General features: G+C 41.3%; 1 protein-coding gene across 47 annotated transcripts in view; it reads left to right on the plus strand.

Moving 5' to 3' along the window:
* The window catches only part of LOC102098626 (poly(rC)-binding protein 3), a 524,682-nt gene that overhangs the window by 459,936 nt on the left and 45,670 nt on the right, over window positions 1-19,076 (plus strand). For all 47 annotated transcript variants that reach the window (XM_065052857.1, XM_065052853.1, XM_065052855.1 and 44 more), the window contains 4 exons: window positions 9,313-9,336; window positions 9,432-9,464; window positions 11,951-12,067; window positions 18,239-18,370. In XM_065052857.1, coding sequence (XP_064908929.1) covers window positions 9,313-9,336; window positions 9,432-9,464; window positions 11,951-12,067; window positions 18,239-18,370 — 306 coding nt within the window. The remainder of the gene's footprint in view (window positions 1-9,312; window positions 9,337-9,431; window positions 9,465-11,950; window positions 12,068-18,238; window positions 18,371-19,076) is intronic.

Here is a 19,076-nt window from a genome sequence, read left to right on the forward strand (position 1 = left end):
GTGCAGATTCCTACCAAAGAGGCTGGGAAGGCCACTTGGAGGACCAGCTCAGTTGCTCCTCCACACCCTAATAAGATTTGGGAGCAGCTGGCTGGCAATGAGGAAAAGCTTTGGTTTTCTCAAGGCAGATGTTAAGGGAGGGCAGCAAGTGTTTTATCTGTGGAAGCAGCAAAAAGCCTTGTGCAGGCCCAGTACAAAGCCAGCCACTCTGACGTATAAAAGATTAACCTCAGGGTAAATGTTTCCAGGGTCTCAGGTAGCCTTCTGAGCCAGGGCTTCAGAAAGTGTTAGATGATGTAAGATGAAAGGCCTAATTTTCATCTTGCGCCATGTTACATCAGTGAAAACATTATGATAGTGTGAAAGCCCTGAGGAGAAACCAGGAGCAACACAAAATGTTTCTCATACTTTCTTGTGATGAATTAGAGGGCAGGTGTTAGGGAGTCTGCTGCAAGGACAGCTCAGATGTTCTTCACATCCAGAGAGAAACAACTGTCTCCTTTTGCAGGGAATTTTAAAAGCAAAATTAGGAAAATCTTCTTGTACAGATGTGTGAGGAAGAAAGGAGGCATGCTGCAGCATCCATCGCTGGAGGTTTTTAAGGACAAGTTAGATGAAAATGAAAATATCCCATAAAGTTGCCATGGCACTGCAGCCTCTGCTGCCCAGGACTTTTTTGACTGAGTTACCTGAATGCTGCTCTGGAGAGGGCAAGGACTGAAGACCCTTTTGAAGGATGTGCAGGAATTTGATATGTAGAGTATATGAAATAATGCAGAGATGCATTTTCATCTTTTATTAATGAGAAAGAGACACCACATTAAGTGATAAAACAGCTACATGCATTTCAGTAAAGAAGAAGGAATATGGAATGGGGCTGTTTACATTGCCCTACTTCTGCATTTTCCATCCAGTTCCTGCTGTCTCTTGAAGTAAAATAAGTAAAATCACTGTATAGGGCAGAGATGTGAATTGGTACAGACATTTTATTACCTTTGTGTGCTTTAGGAGTAGAGTTTCTTGGCAGGATTTGAATATTGCAAGGACTGCAAGATTTCTGCTTCCAGCGAAGACAAAAATGGTAACATTTACCCAGATCAGTTCAACATTTTTGAAGGGCTTATGAAACACAAATTGAGCATATGTACATGCATGGGCAAACAGTCCCCAGCTATCAGAGCCCTGTGTAAGGAGAGGCAGAGAGCTCAAGCTCCAAAAGAAGTGTGCCTTTCACTTTTTCTTCCTTTTTTAATTTTTGTCAAAATCAAACCTCTTTTGCTCATCTACATGTTACAGGGTCTTTGATGGGGCTCGATGTTTCTCTCTTACCATTCCTTGCTACATGTTTCTCTGAAATTTTATTCCCATGACTTGTGGCTTGTTGTTTTTCATGCTTACTGCCACAGGTAATGAGGTTGGAAGACTCTGGAAAATCATAGCATTGCCCACAGGTCTCTGCCAACGTACCTTAGTATTTGACATCTGCAGTGTTCTTGTTCTAGTTTTGGTCGGTTCCTGCCCAGAAAGAAATAACTCCTGAAAAACCACCTACTTTGAGTAGAGTGGATAATGATTACATGATTTTGGGCTCATTTGGGTTAGTACACAGCTGGTGTTGACAGGCTGACAAAGACCCTAGAGACTTATCCTTAAAAGTTAATTTTAGATGTTGATGGTAAAGTGACTGTGTCGGTAGAAAGATGTTAAATTTCAGGAGAGCAGCTTAATGGAGATTTGAAAGCTGGGTCCATGAGGTGGAACATGAGAAAATGTTCAAATGTGCCAGCATGGAAAGGGCAGCAGGGTCACAAATCCACTTTGGTCTCCATCTCATAGTGGTGGCACAGGAGGAGTTTGCTTCCTTCCTTCAGTACAAACCTGCAGATGAAAAAAAGCATCATTTTCAAATGCACTGTACAAAGGTGTGCATTGGTGAAACTATATTGGGTGCAGTGAAGTTTGCAAGAAACCAAAGTAGAATATATTAATATATTGAATCTGAAGAGTCTTTTAGAGAAAGGGGAAGGAGTTCAGAAATAGAAAACCAAATGGCTTAATGAAGTCAGGTGGTTAGCAAGAACAAGGAAACAGTTTACAGGTAGAATGAAGGAGGGAAGGGAAAACTGGCAGGGAAGAAGGGGTCTTGCCAGATACTGAGAGGTGTAAATTAGAGACCTGAGGCAATTAACTGGGAAAGGTGATTTAGAAGATATGTGTTCAGTGAGAGAAGGAAATCTGGAAAGAAGGCTGAAAGGCGTCAGAAGTGGCAGTGTCTAGAGAGTGACACATTTGGGATATGCTGAGTTGGAGAGGAATGCTATTGCAGCAAAAACATATGCAGTTTTGGATGTATAGTACTGGTGCATCATGGGGCAAAGAAACAGTAATTACCTTACTGTTCTTGTGGAAAAATCACACCTGCGGTTCTGTGCTCAGCAGCAGGCACCATGCATCTGAGTGATGTTGAAGACTGAGCAGGGGGGGAATTTGCAGAAAAATAAGAAAGTTTTAGGAGGCTGAGGAGACTGTGTCTAGCTTTCTTCAGACATTCTCATAAAAGTGCTTGTGGCTGGAAATAATGGGATAAAAAATATTTTTGAAAATAAATCTTAATAAGGGAATCCCAAGAGAAAATCCTGGTACTGGGATTTTTATGAGATTCTGGAAGTCTTCTTAGCATATTTTAAACATGTCTTAGGAAGAGCAGCACATGTAGAATATATAATCTGCACTGATGGAGGAAAGATATGATGACTGAGTGGAGCTTTTCTTTACCTGATACCATCTGCTCAATGACATGTTTATCATCCTTTCAGCAGTAGTGACCTAGAAACCTGTACCTGCGGTCAAATGTTCAGGTTTGCACAAAACCCTCTGAGCGCCTTGATTTTTAGGCACTAAACTAGCAGTACTACTGTCTTAATTTTAGATGCCGTGAGGAACTTCATCTGCCAGTGCTTTCAGCAGGATCAGTGGGTGCCTTGTGGCACTGGAAGGACTAGTTACAGCGGACTTGCATCCAGCTTCAGTGGTGACTTTCAGACATGTTGGTGACTGTTTTATGATCACACATATAGAATTTTTTACCAGAAAAAGAAAAAAATAGACTTAGTAAGGTGATTGCTCACATTTAACAGCTAGATGACTAGATGATCTCCAGACGTCCCTTCCAATCCTAATCCTAACCATTCTGTGAAATACAGACATGTATCATGGAGAAAATTGCCATTTGCATCAGTGTAGATAGTATAGTTTTAGCGCCAGGGATTTCTTTTAATGGCCACTTTTCTGTGCCTACTTAATTGCCCGATGAAAGATTGTAAACCAAGGACAGAAATAATTTTTCTTGAAGGTAATGTCCTTCTTCTTGCCCATTTTTTCCCTTAATTTTTTACTTATTAAAATATAGCATACAACAAAGTAGCTTTAAGAATCACCTTTTCAGTAATTTAATCCAAGCTGTAAAATGCCAACCAGGTTAACGTTTGTTCTGCTCTTTCTAGTTTCCAAGAACACTGTCAGGGTATTATGAGGATTGACTGTCCTGCCTATTGCTGTTATAGTTCTTGTTTTGTTTGTTTGCATTACTGTGGTACCTAAGAGCTCTAGTCCTGGAACAAAGCTCTGCGTCCAAATACACAATGCGAGATGAATCTCCTCTCTAGCCTCACTAATCTAAAATCAACTAGCCTAAAAATCAACGGAAAGGACAGAAGTCTTTTCCCCCAGCCCCTGGGCACTGTATGTCCTCAAAGCAATCTCCATAGCTGAATTTTCCCACTTCTGTCAAACAGAATCTCCTCATCAGTCCACACTTTTTAATCAGCTGAGACTGCAGAAGGCACACACCCTGCTCAGTGCTGCTGTTTCAGCATCACAAGCAGAGGGACACATCACAAAATCATAGAATAATTTTGGTTGGAAGAGATCCTTAAGATCCTCAACTACCACCACCATCTAACTCTAGCACTAAACCACATCCCTCATCTGTGCATTTTTTAAACACCTCCAGGGATGGTGACTCCACCACTTCCCTGGGCAGCCTGTTCCAATGCCTGACAACTCTTTACATGAAGAAATGTTTCATAATATCCAATCTGAACCTTCTCTTGAGGACATTTCCTCTGATCCTATCACTTGTCACTTGTTACTCCATGCTACAACCTCCTTTCAGGTAGTTGTAGACAGTGATAAGGTCTCTTCTCAGTCTCCTTTTGTCCAGTTTTTGGTTGGTTTGTTTGTTGGGGGAGGGAGGAGAGGGGCGCACTAGGAGGTGTAAATTGCTTATCCATCTGCTATCAAAAAGCAAATGGGAAATGCCCATTGGCACAGCTGCCCAAAAATTGGTAGATAGACCTACAGAAGATTTGTAGCACTGGCATCTCCATCAGAAGGACCATAATTTGAAGGTTTCCTCATACACTACGACATTTGGTAGCATGAGATTGGTCTCAGCAAGGGCTCGGACTGCCGTGTCTAATTGAATTAGAGCTGTTAGCATCAGACAGTGACTACTGAAGCATCTCCTAGCACTCATGTCAGTGACGCTAATCCTACAAAATCCTAGAACACAAATCAGACTCTCAGTTTATCCAAGGCAGCCATTCATTCCATGAGGTAGACACATTAAGTCATGTTTCCCAAAACTAAGACTTTTTCTCAGCCTTTGAAAAATGCCAATGCCTCATGTGCTCCATACAAACACATTGTTCAGAACATCTTTATGGAACACATTCCTGAGGTCTTCCATGTAAGCATCTTGATGAACTTATACAGTATCAGCAACTCTATCCTCAGAACAAGGCAAAGAGAGAGAGTTGTGTTATTTTATGCCTCTTCATGGATGGCAGAAAGACAACTAGTGCTGGCCTAGAAAACTTTATCAACACAGATGTTGTTCGTTGTCACCAGGATTTCTCCTTGTCTCATGACAGATGTGCTTCTCCACCATGGAAAGCTGTATTTCTTTCCTTCCAATGCTTTTCTAGCAGGCTTTTTTGTTTGTAGAGTCCAGTCATACTGGTTCTACCTTGTTAATGGTCACAGTAAGCAGGCAGGCATATGCAAGCAATGCGTTGCCTGATTGAATTGCAGGATTTAGGACGTGTGCTTTGTCAGATGCTTCATAGTGAAAGTATATATTCTTATATTATTTCTTAAATTTGTTTACTTCTAGATGTGGCTTTATCTCAGGGCTCCTGTGATGTTAGTGTTCCATTCACTTTGTAGCATTGGTAATAGAATCTGCATGGGCTGTGTTAACAGAGCAAGACCTGTGCTTTTATATGCTCTTGGAATAACTAGCTGGGGATTTTTTGATTTCTTGGGCCACAGTAATTATTAAACTAGCCTCACACTTAGAAAAATGATGGAATTTCACTCATGTTTACAGATCAACGGTTAAGCTTTATACCAAGGTTTGTTAACATTTGTTAAGTCTCTTGTTTTCTTAACATGACTGATTTCTTTCTCGTTATTCAAAGGGCACACCAGATAATTGATTAGGAAATAGCTTTCTCCTAGAGACTATTTTATATCTTTTTTTTAGTCATTTGAACCATCAAGAGCCCTGCAAAAGCCTTGGCTCACAGACTTCTCTGGTGCCACCTTTTGTTCTGCTGGTGCTGTCTTGCCCTCAGGTGACCACAGGTGATGCAAAAACTGCAGAAATAGCTTTCTGCCCTGTGATGGGCTCCCTGTTCCCCAAATGTTCATTAAGAGTAAAATTCATCTTATTCATGTGAATGAGATGTGTAAATAATACTATATGCAACATTTCAGCATGAAAGCAAGCATCCCCTTTTTTACCACTGCCTTTCTTGAAGTGACATTTACTAGCATGTTCCAAGGAAGTGGTCACCAGTCTCATTGAAATATTTTTTCTCAGTGAGAGTCACACTAATCATTCTCTCAGTTCTTCGGCAGCTTGTACTTTTTGGTAATAACAAGGTGATGAATAGTCAGATAGAATTCCTGTCCCCACTGAAAACAATAGCAAAACTCCCACAGACTTCAGCAGAACAAGCAGCTTGAGAATCCTGATATTTTATGCTCTACTCTGTTTGTTTAAATACTCCCAAATTCCATGTTTTAAACAGACTGTCTTTCTGGTTTTTCACTAGGGCTACGCATATTGCTTTTCTGTTTCCAAACCAGAAGTACTTTTCCCTATTTCCAAGGAAGATAGTTTTGTACTTACTAGCCATGACCCATCCATACATTTCTAAAAGAACAACATCTGTCATTAAGACTCAGGATGATCAAATGGATTTGGACAGATTTTATACTAAGTGTGTACTGGCAGAGCCTTGCAAGTTCAAGACCAGGCCTACAGCTTCTACTGAAACTTCAGATATACAGAAACTGAAATTATACCATGGACTGAAATATAATTGCTTGCCCATAGCAGTTAAAACACAATATGCTAACCCATAGCAAAAGGTCCTTCTACCTCCTAAGAATCTCTTAAAAAAAATAATTATTTCTGAAAGCTGGGACTGAGAAGAATGGAAAAAGTTTTCAAGGTAAAACTGCTGAATGTGCTGAGTGGGCAGACAGGAACTACTAGACATGAGGGTTCTCAAGGCTTATCACCATTGAGACTCTTACTCCCTGTATCGCTTAATCCCATTAAACAGCTACAGACAGTTTGGCAGAGTTGCAGTGATCATATAAAACTTAGTAAGATCTTAAACATTTAGTGGAATAGGTGTCCTGAATGTGTCACTGCTAACAAAAACCTGCACCTCATTAGGGATCCTACATCAACAAGCTGGTGTGGCCAGCTCAGCCACAGGGAAAGACGTGACCTAAACCCACACATGGAGGGACCCAGGATAATTCGGTCACAACATACAAAGCCGCAGTGAGTCCACTTCATTCATTCATCTCACAGAGCTCCTTCTTTGCATTGTATGCACAGATGGACCAATGTCTCACAGTCCCAGATGGACACAAGAAGCTTTAGCAACAACAGTCACAAGTCACACAGCTGTGTGATGTGTAAGGGTCCACTGTACATCAGCTAGCAGAACTATAGGTCTGCAAGGCAGATATCTCTGGAAGATTTGCAATGACTATCTCTGGAAGATTTGCAATTGAAATTGCAATATCAATATCTGTTCTCTAGTCAGCATGTACAAGAGAGCAGAATCCTATCTTGGAAGGGAAATTAAAAAATGAAATGGAAAACAGAAGAAGTAAAGTTTGAAAATAAACCTGAAATGGACCTCACTGGGTTGAGGAATTTTGTGGCTAGTTAGGCATTGACATAAGGCCATGCTTGAAGAATCACAGGCTCATGGAGGGTTTAGAAGGAATTCCAAAAGTCTCCAGTCTGACCACCTGAATCAAGCAAATCCTGTTGGACCAGGTTGCTCAGGGCCTTCCCCAGACTGGGTTTGAACACCTCCAAGGATGGAGACTCCACTGCTTCTTTGGGTACCTGCTCCAATGTTCACCCATCCGCATGTTAAAATTTTTTTTCCTCATTTTGAGCTGCTTGTTGCAACTCACCTTTGTTGCATCTTGTGCTTTCTGGAGTTTGGCTTCAGCTTACCTTTCCTTATGGCACACAGCAATAAGGTCCCTCCAAGTCTTCTCTTCCTAAGGGTGAACAAATGCAGTTCTCTCAGCCTCTCCTGTGCTCCAGTCCCCTGATCATTTTTGTGGTCCTGCACCGGATTCTATTCTGTGTGTCCTTGTCTGTCTTCTACTAGGAACCCAAAACAAGAAACTATTAGCCAGACATGGTCTCACAAGCACAAGGAGAAGGTAAAAATCATTTGCCACAGCCTGCTGGCTACACTCTCACTAATACACTTTCATCAGGGATGCACTGCTGGTGCACTCATATACTTATGTTGGAGTTACACATTGAGACCCTCAGAACTTTTTTTTGCAAAGCCAGTTTGTACTTAGCAAGTTTTTGCCCAGCTCATCGTGCTGCATGGTCTTGTTTCATCCCAGACACAGGACTTTTCATTTGACTTCTGTTCTACTTCCTGAGGTTTCTCTCGGCCCATTTCTCCAGCCTGTGTAGATGAAGGCAAATAGCAGCCTTGTCCAGCAGTGTATTGACCATGCTCCCAGCCTGGTGTTATGTGCAGATTCACAGAGAACCATATGCCAAGGTTCTTCATTGAGACAGGTCGTCTTCTCACTGAGATGTCTTTACATTTTGCGAGCAGGATGTGAGGAGTTGTAAGCACAAGCAGTTTCAGATTATGAGCTTATAAATAACCTTCTGGTGAGAAGGTCTCTCAAGGTAGCTGCAGGTAGCCCTCTACTGCAAAGTTAAGTTAGTACCACTTTGTCATGAGCCCATCGTTGGGTAGAGCAATGGAGGACAATTTCTTAAATCTTAGTCTTTGGACTGTGTTTCAGGATGGGTCAGACTTAAGTATCTAGGCGAGGGGAGTTGGGGGGAACTGTATATTGTATGTCTGGGACAGATCAACCATGTGAGACAGTCTTTAACCGTTGAAGTAGGTTTCACAATATGAGTATAGGAGGGGAATTTGTTTCCCTTTAGTTGGTCTCCTCTCCATCAGATGATTTCCAGTCTGATGTCATACCTGCATGATTTATGTAACATGCCCAGATTATTCATTTTAAAATTATTAGCTTTATTTTTGTTATCTGTTGGTTTTATGCACCAAGCTTTTAACCCTTGGGATATTGCCAGAACTGCCAAATGGTTCTACTGCTGTATGTTCTCGGTGACATTTCTCAGTATTTTCTGTCCCTTCATGGAAAATTGCGGGAGCCCAGTAGCAATTCCCAAGTCCCTAAAAAGTGATTAGCAATTATTGTTCTGTAAGTACTTAACAGGGAGATTAAGACATGCCACCAGGTGTTTACACAATAACACTCAGTAGCATGGAAATTCAGCTCTAGATATTACATGGTGTAAAGAGGGTAAACACCTGTCTTCAGAGAGATCAGCAATTATTTTGATGCTTGCATTATATCCCATTTTTTCTATCAGGTTATGCAGCTCTATCATTTTCAAACTTTTCATTCCCTGATAGGGGTTTATCTCTGTTTGTAGTAGCAGGATTGATCTGTAACCACAGGATCAGTTCCTGTTAACGGTGTTTTTCGTGCACAATCAGTAAGTGGCAAAGCTGCATTTTCAGTCCATCCCTTTGTTTCTAACATGCCATATTTGTATACAGCTACAATGGAAGTGGGCTACACTTCACATTGCAGGTTTGAAAGAAGTGATAGTGAAATAGCTTAGGAGTGAACCCAATGCTCTTCCATAGTGAATCATATCATTCACAGTGTCTTTTTTTCTTTTTGTTGCAGGAGGTTGGAAGCATTATCGGAAAGGTCAGGAAAACTACTTTCTTTATTTTCATGTCAAAATGTTGTATATCAGTTCACTTCTTCAACCCAGGCTAACTTTTTTTCTGTTTCTTTAACAGAAAGGTGAGACAGTTAAGAAGATGAGGGAGGAGGTAAGACAAGCCTTGATGTCTTTACCCGTCTTTCTTTCCAGTTTAGAGAACAGGGAAATTCAGCGTTTGCAGACCGACACTGCCATCAAGTGGGCATTTAATTTACCTTCACCACTCTTTCCAAGTGGTGGTATTTAAATGCACTAGCATTAAACGTTGTTAATGTAAACTGCCTCTTGCCACAGCAGTCTGGAGTCTTCCATTCCCCTAGCAATATGCCTGCTGCTCTCTTATCTCAGGAACAGCTTAGCCAGCATGTTTCTGTGCATCTAAACCATGGGATCTTTCTTTAGCATACCAACATTGGCCCCGCACATGGCTTGGCCTCCTGGTAGAGAGCTTCCAAAATCAGATGCTATGTGAAATTTGAGAATAGACACAAGCTTCAGCAGAGCTGGAGCCAGACTTGCATAAGCCAGAGCATCCCTCTGTTATGTCTTGGCAAAGCCTTAACTTTTTATTGTTTAACAGTTGAGTAGGATGTAAACAGGGTAGACCTGCACACCTGTCATTAACATCCTTTGAAAATGCTGTAAGCACAAAAAGGATAACTAAAACACGGCACCACATAAACCTCAGTCTCCCCAGCGTCTGCAGCTTCTTTCCCTACTGCACAGCAACCTGCTCCGTCTTCAGAGGATTTTGCACAGGTAGAGGTTGTAGACCCACACTTGTCCTGCAAGGCAACACATCTTACCTGGAGATGCGTGTAATTTTCCTTCTTTGAAGCAAGTGCTAAAAGCATAAGTCAAAAGACAAAGACAAATCCAACTGGTTGAAACTTTAGGAGTGTGAAGTGTGTAGAGGATGCCTCAAGAAAGTCAGTTTGGTTCTGGTAGATCTGCAGTACATTACTATGTCAACTACTTTACTGTTTTATACACTGACAGAAAGTCTGTGGCAGAGAAATCTCAAAATATTTGTAGTAAAGAAAATTGCTGCCATGCATCTTTAACTAAACACAGTAGGGAGGTCATTGTCAGGTTGACTGAGTTCAGAGCTCCTTTTTTGATGATAAGAGCTTTCAGCCATGTTTTCACACTTGAGTGCTTTTACTAAGACTTAAAAAAAATATAAGAAAAAATGTTTCAAATATACTAGGTAATCCTGCCAGTTGATTAAACACATCGTAGTTTAACTACTAGTTATGATCATGGGCATCTCTATATCAGCACAAGACTAGGAGGCTGTGTCTCCAAGTGATGTTAACTCAGTCTTCCTTTAAATTATTAACATCCTCTGTACTTCTTTAAAAGCAAAACATAAACTTATTTTTACTTTCCTGACAGATGTGTCAAGTTGCATGCCATCTTTATGGAATGAAATGCAACTCTGTCATGCCCTGTCATCAGGGAACTGTCAGAAACAGCTTCAGGCCTAAAGAAAAGTACAAAAATCTCACTTCTGTGCCCTGCAGCTGTTAACCTCCTACACAGCTATGGAGGCAACCACATAATGTTTCAATTGCCGTAGCTCTGCTTTGACCAGTCATCTATCAGAGGAGTGACATCTGTGAATTTTGGCCACCACCAATCCACAGTGGAACGACCTTTCAGACACACAGCACATCAGCTGATTTGTGATAACCTTGAAGGCAAAGCCAAATTAACCCAGATTATCTCACATTTTCTACAGACACAGATCCTCAAGAAAGTCAGTGCCCATGGATGAGTTGAGGCTCAAGTGACTTGTTTAGACTGTATTAACATATTTCCATGCCTGAAACCTCAGGGGAAGCGTAGGATGAGTCTTACTTGAGCTGGCTTTTAGCATTGTCTACACCAACATCCTCTTAAATATATTTACCTCTAGTTTAGGGGTTTTCTCTGCACTGCCACAGTGGCATAAGTGTGACTAAGTACATCTGAGAGCCATGCTGGCTTGTCTCCTAACTGCTTCCAACAGGCTCCTTGCCTTAAGGAGATCACACCATTGCTGTTGCCTGTCCTGCCACTACTCCTTTAAAGGGTTGTTCAGTGCGTATTATCTGACTGCCTTCACATGAGACACATTTATAAGGAAACTTCTCAACAATGCAAAGCAATGCCCCAGTTACACAGATGAAGCCCTGCCTTTGGGTCTCCAAAGCACAGACATGTGTCTTTCCTGGGAGATGTTGATGCCCCTTGGAGACAACAACCTTGTCTGAAATTCTGCAGCTCTGGTCCTTCTTAGGTTAACTCTGCAAAAGGGAAGGGAAAAGACTTGATTATGCAACTATTTGCAACTTAGAGTTACAGAGGCACTATTTGCATACTGCAATGAAGACTATATAAGTATTTACCCAGACAGAATTCGGCTTCCCGCAGCTAGATGAATTTTTGGAGTATGATCAGTTAATACTGAAATTATATGATGTTTGGGCTGCAGTTGTGAGGGAGGGAATAAGATGCCTCAAGATATCCTTCCCCAAACTATGTCCCTAAGCCTACTTAGTTTGTTTCCTGGGAGGCATAAATTTGGAAAATATTTGTTCTTTTTGACAGAGTGGTGCTCGAATCAATATTTCAGAAGGCTCCTGTCCAGAGAGAATTGTGACAATAACAGGCCCAACAGATGCAATTTTTAAAGCTTTTTCTATGATTGCACTAAAATTTGAAGAGGTAAGCAAATAAAATATGGGGGGTTTCTCTCTTCAAGTTGAAATACAAACACTGCTTAAATTTTCTCATGTTTGCTTTCATGTTAAATATGATTTGTTTAATGTTCTATTTAATAGCAGTGAAAGTGGTTGTATTTTCATAAATGATTTTGGCAGTTATGCTGAAGAAAAATAATGGGTCATTTTACAAGCTGTTTGATCATTTCTTTTGCTTTTTGGAGGCTTCAGGGAAAAACATTTGCTTCTAGTAATGTGCACAAATGGTAGGAAAAATGTCTTGGAAAATTTCTCGTCCCATTGTGGGTTTGATTTGAAAAGAATAATTGCCTAACTTGTAGCTCTGTTTTTATATTATTCCATTTGGTATTGATATAGATTTTATATGTGTCAAAATGAATATATAATTCCCTCAACTAGAAACTTTTTATTTTAAAAGCAAACTATATTATTACAATTACCATATTTAAAGGTTGTCTTTTAAAATCAATTAAAATAAAGGCACTAAGAGTGAGGCAAGAGAGCGCTCAGTTTACTGTAGAATTATAGTTCTGTGCAGATACATACCTAAAGTTCTGGGTTCTCCTCAAGTTCCAGGGACCTACTGTGACTAGGTACGGTCACGGCTCTAAGGGGAAACCTCACAGAAAAGGCCGCAGACTACAGAACACAAACCCTGTTCATTCAGGAGAGGATTTAAACTCCCTCTGCCTTTGCAAATCAGATGTCCAGTTCAGGCATCTCTCTCATCCTCTGTGGAGAGACAGAGGCCCCTGCAGGAAGCAATTTATCTTCTCCTAAAGGAAGAGCCTGCAGATCAGTTGACTGAATCACCTTTAGCAGGAGAAAGGGGCTGTGTCTCTCCATCAAAGATTAGACCAGAGGTCAGTGTTCACATCTTCCCATACCGCTGGGGGATGCTGGTGGTGGGAAATGTCAGTGTGTGCTTTGATTTACCTATGGTGCTTGTTCACATTTACAGTAACAGGACTAGGAGAGAGCTTGTGGGTCATCACATGCAGTTGTCTTCTAGCATAAGCAATATGTCTTACAGCCTCCTTCACAGTATGATAAAAAAACTAATTAGATTTATTTATTTTTCCTCATATCTGATCCACAACCTCAGTTCTCTGATAATTAGACACCTGAGTTTCACTCCTTAGCTGAATTTTTTCATGAACAGTTAATGATACAGCTTTGGTTTTGTGCCAGCACCAGCCATTACTTTAAATAATTCTTGCCTTTCCATCCCTGAGGATTCCCCTCTTAGGCACAGTTTCAGAAACCAGTTTTATCTCCTCACACATGTGCTTTTGCCAGAGTAAATAAGCCAAGCTCAGTCTTTCAGAGGATGCATTCCCCAGCCCTCTTGAGTCTCTAGTAGTCCCTTTCTACCTTTTTCCAGTTACAGTTTATGTTAAATGTGTGTGTTAATTGTGGACAGGTTGCAAATGAAGTTCCACAAGGGCTCTATTTAATGGCACTAACAGTCCCTTATCCTGACTATCGCACTAACATATCTCTGCCGCTGCTGGAAATGCCTCATCTCCTACTGTTGTCACGTTTTGCACACAACCTTGTTGTGCCTGGCAAGTGTCACGAGCTCCTGCTCGAGTGTTTTCCATGGGAACCTCTTCAGTCTCAGCAGAAATTCCTGTCAGCCCCCGGACAAATTACTTTAAAAAAAAAATCTGCAAATATTGATCCCACTTATATTTCTCCAATCCTTCACAAGTTTTCACATCTTTCTCTGTGATATTCCAATCTTTCAACACGTTGATAAAGTACCCTGGTTTTGTGGTGTGATGTATTTTATAAGAATGCTATTTATTTTTTTACCAGTTATTAATGAGATAATAATGAGTATGAGGTTGAATCCTGCAGAACCACACAAGTAATTCTTTCCAGCCCTATTTTAAGACCATCTGTTGTCATCTCCTTCTCACCTTTATCTCCTATCCATCTTCTACCAATCTCTGTTTCTTCTCATTTAAGAGGCAGCTTTGTGTAGGGTACCATACCCTCCAATCCATGAAGATCTGGAGAGAGCAGTTTCTCTGCTCGCTACATGAAAAATACGTTCTGCTTAGGGTCTTATCCTGAAAAATGCTGAGGGAATCATTAACAGAAATAATTTGTGCCGTTTCCCACCAAAACAAGTACCCAGTGGAAATAAAACTGTGTTTCTCATACAAATGTTGAACACTCAGATCCCTACCCCACCATGCTACACCATGTTGACTTCTAAAAGTGCTGTAGCCAAAAATAGGCAAAGAAATCTGAACTTCAGGCTTCCAGGTGGATTTTATGTGTATTTACCTGGGTAGATTTTAGAGGGTAGTCTGGACACTTCATCTGGATCTTAGCAAAAGGATATTGGCACACACTGCCAATCAGGTACTCTGGTTATATATTCTAAAGCATCTGTATTTAGTTTTAATGACTTCTGGTATATTTAAAAGAATGTTGTTAAAGAAAAATGTTTCTCATAATCAGGTTTCCTATTATTATTCCTGTCAATAAAATGAGTTAACTGTAACAGTTTGGAGGCAAAATAAAGTACTGTTGCAGAAATTGCAAATGAGCTAGCTACCAAATGTTATTTTTCATACCCATCTTTTTGTTGGAGATTTCTTCAGCCATTTAAAAAATTGAAAATTCCAGAACAGCCAGTGTCCAGCCCAGCTCTGGTTATCACAGCTACCTTCAAACAGAATAACATAAGATGTATAAGTCAGACTGCTGGTTTGAGGGGTTTTTTTGTATTTCTTACACGTAGCCACAGAGAGCATATCTCTGTCCCAAGAGCTCATGCACTGTAAAACCCCACTAACCAGAAGGTGACAAGGACTCTTAAAAGGTAATTAGTCCCAAGTCTTAGTTTAGTCTACTTTAAAACAATTCCATGAATAGCTGGTTATCCACACCCATGCTATGTTGAAGATTAACATACAATATTCCTTTTTACACGCTAGTTCCTTTTCACTCCTGTTATGGTTTGAGTACAGCTCTTGTAGAAGCTGATTCTAAACATGAATCCCTTCCTCATCAGCACAACTGAAACCCAGGAAGGTTGTTACCAATCAGATCCCCCCAACCTGCCCAGTATCCTTCTTCCAGTGTCCACAGCCTCAGTCCATCAACACACTCAGAATAATTGATAAATTACAGCTTTTCTTCTCTTTATACTAGCTGTCATTGCTAGGTTCTGTGTATCACTCCTGACACCGCAAGATGTACAGCTGGGCCTTTTCTGTTTTGTTGTTTTTTACTTTCAACGTGAAGCCCTTGTACCCTACAGCTCCATAGCTGGGGATAAGCAGGGCTAGGAAGACATGGGAGCCCTGTAATGCTTTTCTAATTTCATAAAAAATCTCAAAATGCAGCCAGATAGAAAAACAGAAAGATCTGGAGGAGTGTTCTCTGTGTAGTCACTCTTCAGCCTTGTGTCACTCTGCTTTGACAACCTTCCTAATCAAAGTTGACTTTCTAGCAGCCTGATGGTGAATTTACAAGCTAAGTAGGTAATTGCACAAACGATATTCACTGTAGAGGGAGAAGAGAGTTGCTAAAAAATGGCACTAATGCAGGCAGACCACTGGAGTTGCAAGAAAGGGCATTTTAGAGTAGTCATTTCCAGACTGGAGACCCAAGAAATACAGCTCTAAGTTCACTGGTGAGTGGGGCAGCTCTGGCTTTGGGTAAAAATATGAATGATCCACTGGAAGCACATGGTAGTTAAGTGCTGGAATAAGGACCAGGCAGAGCTCAGTGGTCAGATCTTCTCCAAATAAAAAAGAAAAGTTTGATGGAATTTCTTTTCATTTGCAAACAGTCGTGAAGAAATTGCTCAGCTCTAGAAAGGAGGAGATAAAGGGATGGTGACAGAAGCAATTGAGATGTTGCCTTTTTGACAAAAACTAACTGTGATAGTCATTACCGAGTGAGGAGCCATCTCACAGACTCATTGTGCTTACTGTGAAAGTTGGCAGGTTTCACATTTTGTTTAGAAACCAGAAAAGAAGAATTTTGATACATTTTTCCCCAGAGGTTTGGTAGATCTCTGAGCTGTCAGATTTACTTGCCTTGAGAAGCTGGTGACCATAGGGTGCCAGGAGCTAGGGAGGCTGTGAAGGTTCAGCACTGGGAGATGGCTTTGCCACCACTTCCAGGTTCCCAGTTAGCCCATCCTGGCTGAGGAGCAGCCCAGCCAAGCAGGCACAAGCCATGCAAGGTCCAGCTCTAGTGTCTGCCAGAGCCCTGAGGAAATAGATGCAATGCCACAGATAGAGGTTAAAGAAATAGGAATCTCCCAGTTTGAAAGATGACTGTTCTCTGAGAAAATTTCCAGCCTGGGAGCCTTCAGTTCCGAGGGAGATGGGGGGCAGGTTTCCGGTCATTTCACTTTTGTTGTGTTTTTAACTTGGACTGACTCCTTCATAGCTGTGCTTTTGAGCTTGCATTTTCAGGTTTTGTTCTTTTTCAATTATGAGAAGAAAATAAAGAGAATAGCAGCTTCCACTTTTTATGATGTGCTTTTGAAGGAAATAAGCTCAATGAAGGCTTTGAGGGCAGACCAGATATGATATGGAAGTGGGGGACATTATCAGGATCATACTGGGTGGCTGAAGAGAGTTATCCACCTACATCTGGATGATTGAGTTCCTCCACCTGACACAAATGTGATATAGTGAGATGGTATCTTCCAACTGAAAAATTGGTATGACTTGCACTTTATTTCAGATCCATGGGTGCTGCAAAATTCTGCTATCCCTCTCACTTTATTATGGATGGCAATCTCTCACTGACACAGGCACTAAACAAAATGTGAGTTACTGGCTGGCAGAGGAATGATTTGATAGCTGTCTGATGGCATGCAGCAATGCCTCATTCTGTTCAAGATTTTTTTCTTTTTCCTTTTAAGCTGAGCAAGGTCACACTGAGCCATTTCTTGTATGGAAGAACTTTACAATCACAAATGTCGAGGTACTGCAGGAACCAGTGCTGGTGTCACTGAGCTCCTGTACCGATTCAATAAGGCGTGGAGGGCTGTTTCAAGTACTTTATTTTTTCTAATTTGGGGTTCTGATCACAGAGTATAGGCACTTTTTTTTGACAAGTGGTAGTCTTGATAAGCAAGAATGTAGGGAATCACATCAGCTCTATCTGCTGCAACTCTTGTTGCATCATAAATTCTTTAAATGAATATGAAATGCATGTTTTCTGTCATTCCTGTCCTATACCATTTCTGTGAAGGGTGTACTTGCTATGCCATGCCACCTCACAGATGAGTGAGGTGGTCTTTTCAGCTAACAGGTACTGTTAGTAAACCACATCAAGATTCATATGAGTTGTTGGACAGGTGCTATGAAGCTTATGGTTTGGGGTGGTTTTCTGTAGTCGTAAATGCTCTCAACAGTATCCCATAATTCAGTGGGAAGGTAAGCTTTATTTTTTCCTCTGCAAAATATATTTAAAGCAATGTAAACTTTGCCACAAGTAATATATTTAAATGCTCATGAGAATGCACAGTGTAGTTTCATTGGATAATGAGATACACAGATACAGGTTACATAGCTGGGTACAGGTAGTGGCTGTTCTGCTGAGCTTTTTGTACTCTGGTTACATAGCTATGATGCAACAGATTTTAGAAATTATATAGCACTACAAATATTTACGAATCTGATACTTCAGATTGTGCATAGATTCTTCGTTATTCTCTTTTTTAACCTTTATTTATTTTATCAAACCTGACAAGAAATTGTGTAAAATGTAAGGACATATAGTAGAAATATTCAAATTGATACGGAGGAAAAGAGACCAAATCAGGACTGGGGGGCCTGCGAACTCAAAAGCTTATATTTTTTTTTTCCATCTGCTTGGACTGGTCTAACAACAGATACCCACTCCTCTTAATGTTGCTGCAGGGACTGTCCTCTGGTCCCACAGCAGGGACCTGCAACACTGACCAGCAAAGGGGTTCCTGTGGCACAAGCTTTTTGTGTGGTTTGTGCTTATGGCAGAGCCGGCGGCTTTACCTGCCGCAGAAACAAACCACAGCTTGTTACACATTCCCCAGGTCTTCACAGACAGCTCAGGCGTTTGCTCGGAGCCCTTCAGTACTTACCAGGAATGTCAAATCCTCCACTAACTCTAACTGACGTTGTGATTACAGGACATAAACGCATCAATGACAAACAGCACGGTGACAAGCAAACCACCCGTAACACTGCGGCTTGTCGTCCCGGCAAGTCAGTGCGGATCCCTTATAGGAAAAGGAGGTTCCAAAATCAAAGAAATCAGGGAGGTAAGTCTTGGGATGTCTGCTTGGGACCCTGGCTAGCTCAGTGTCCTACCACAGCATGCCCCCACAGCATCGTCCACTGCACTTTGCTCATCGCAGAAAGATGAGGACAGACTTTTTAGCAGGGCCTGTTGTGATAGGACAAGGGGTAATGGTTTTAAACTAAAAGAGGAGACATTCAGGCTAGACATGAAACAGAAATTTTTTACAATGAGGATGATGGAATACTGGCACAGGTTGCCCAGAGAAGTAGTAGATGCCCCATCCCTGGAAACATTCCAGGCCAGGCTGGATGGGGCTCTGAGCAACCTGATCTGGTTGAAGATGTCTCTGTTCATTGCAGGGGGGGCTGGACTAGATGACCTTTGAAGGTCCCTTCCAGCCTTACAGTAAGGTGAGCATGTGCTGAGTGAAAAGCCTGGAAAAGCCTTTCCCTGGAAGAAGTGGGGGCTCAGCACAGCTCTACCCTCCTGCCTCCCTTGAAGCTAAAGACCACATGTGAAATAAAAAAACAGCTTTACGACATATTCGTCTATTATGCACAATTTAGCAAAGTGACAGTTCAGTGACAGAAATGGCTCATGCGGTTTTTCTCGCGGCACAGCCTCCTCCTCAGTAATACTCAGGTGATCCTGAGTTGGAGCATTACGGCCATTTCCAAATTAGTTACCATGGAAAGGCCTAAGTAGCAGTAGAGAGTCCAGGATGG

This window comes from Columba livia, chromosome 2, assembly GCF_036013475.1.
Source record: "Columba livia isolate bColLiv1 breed racing homer chromosome 2, bColLiv1.pat.W.v2, whole genome shotgun sequence".
Taxonomy (NCBI): Eukaryota; Metazoa; Chordata; class Aves; order Columbiformes; family Columbidae; genus Columba; species Columba livia.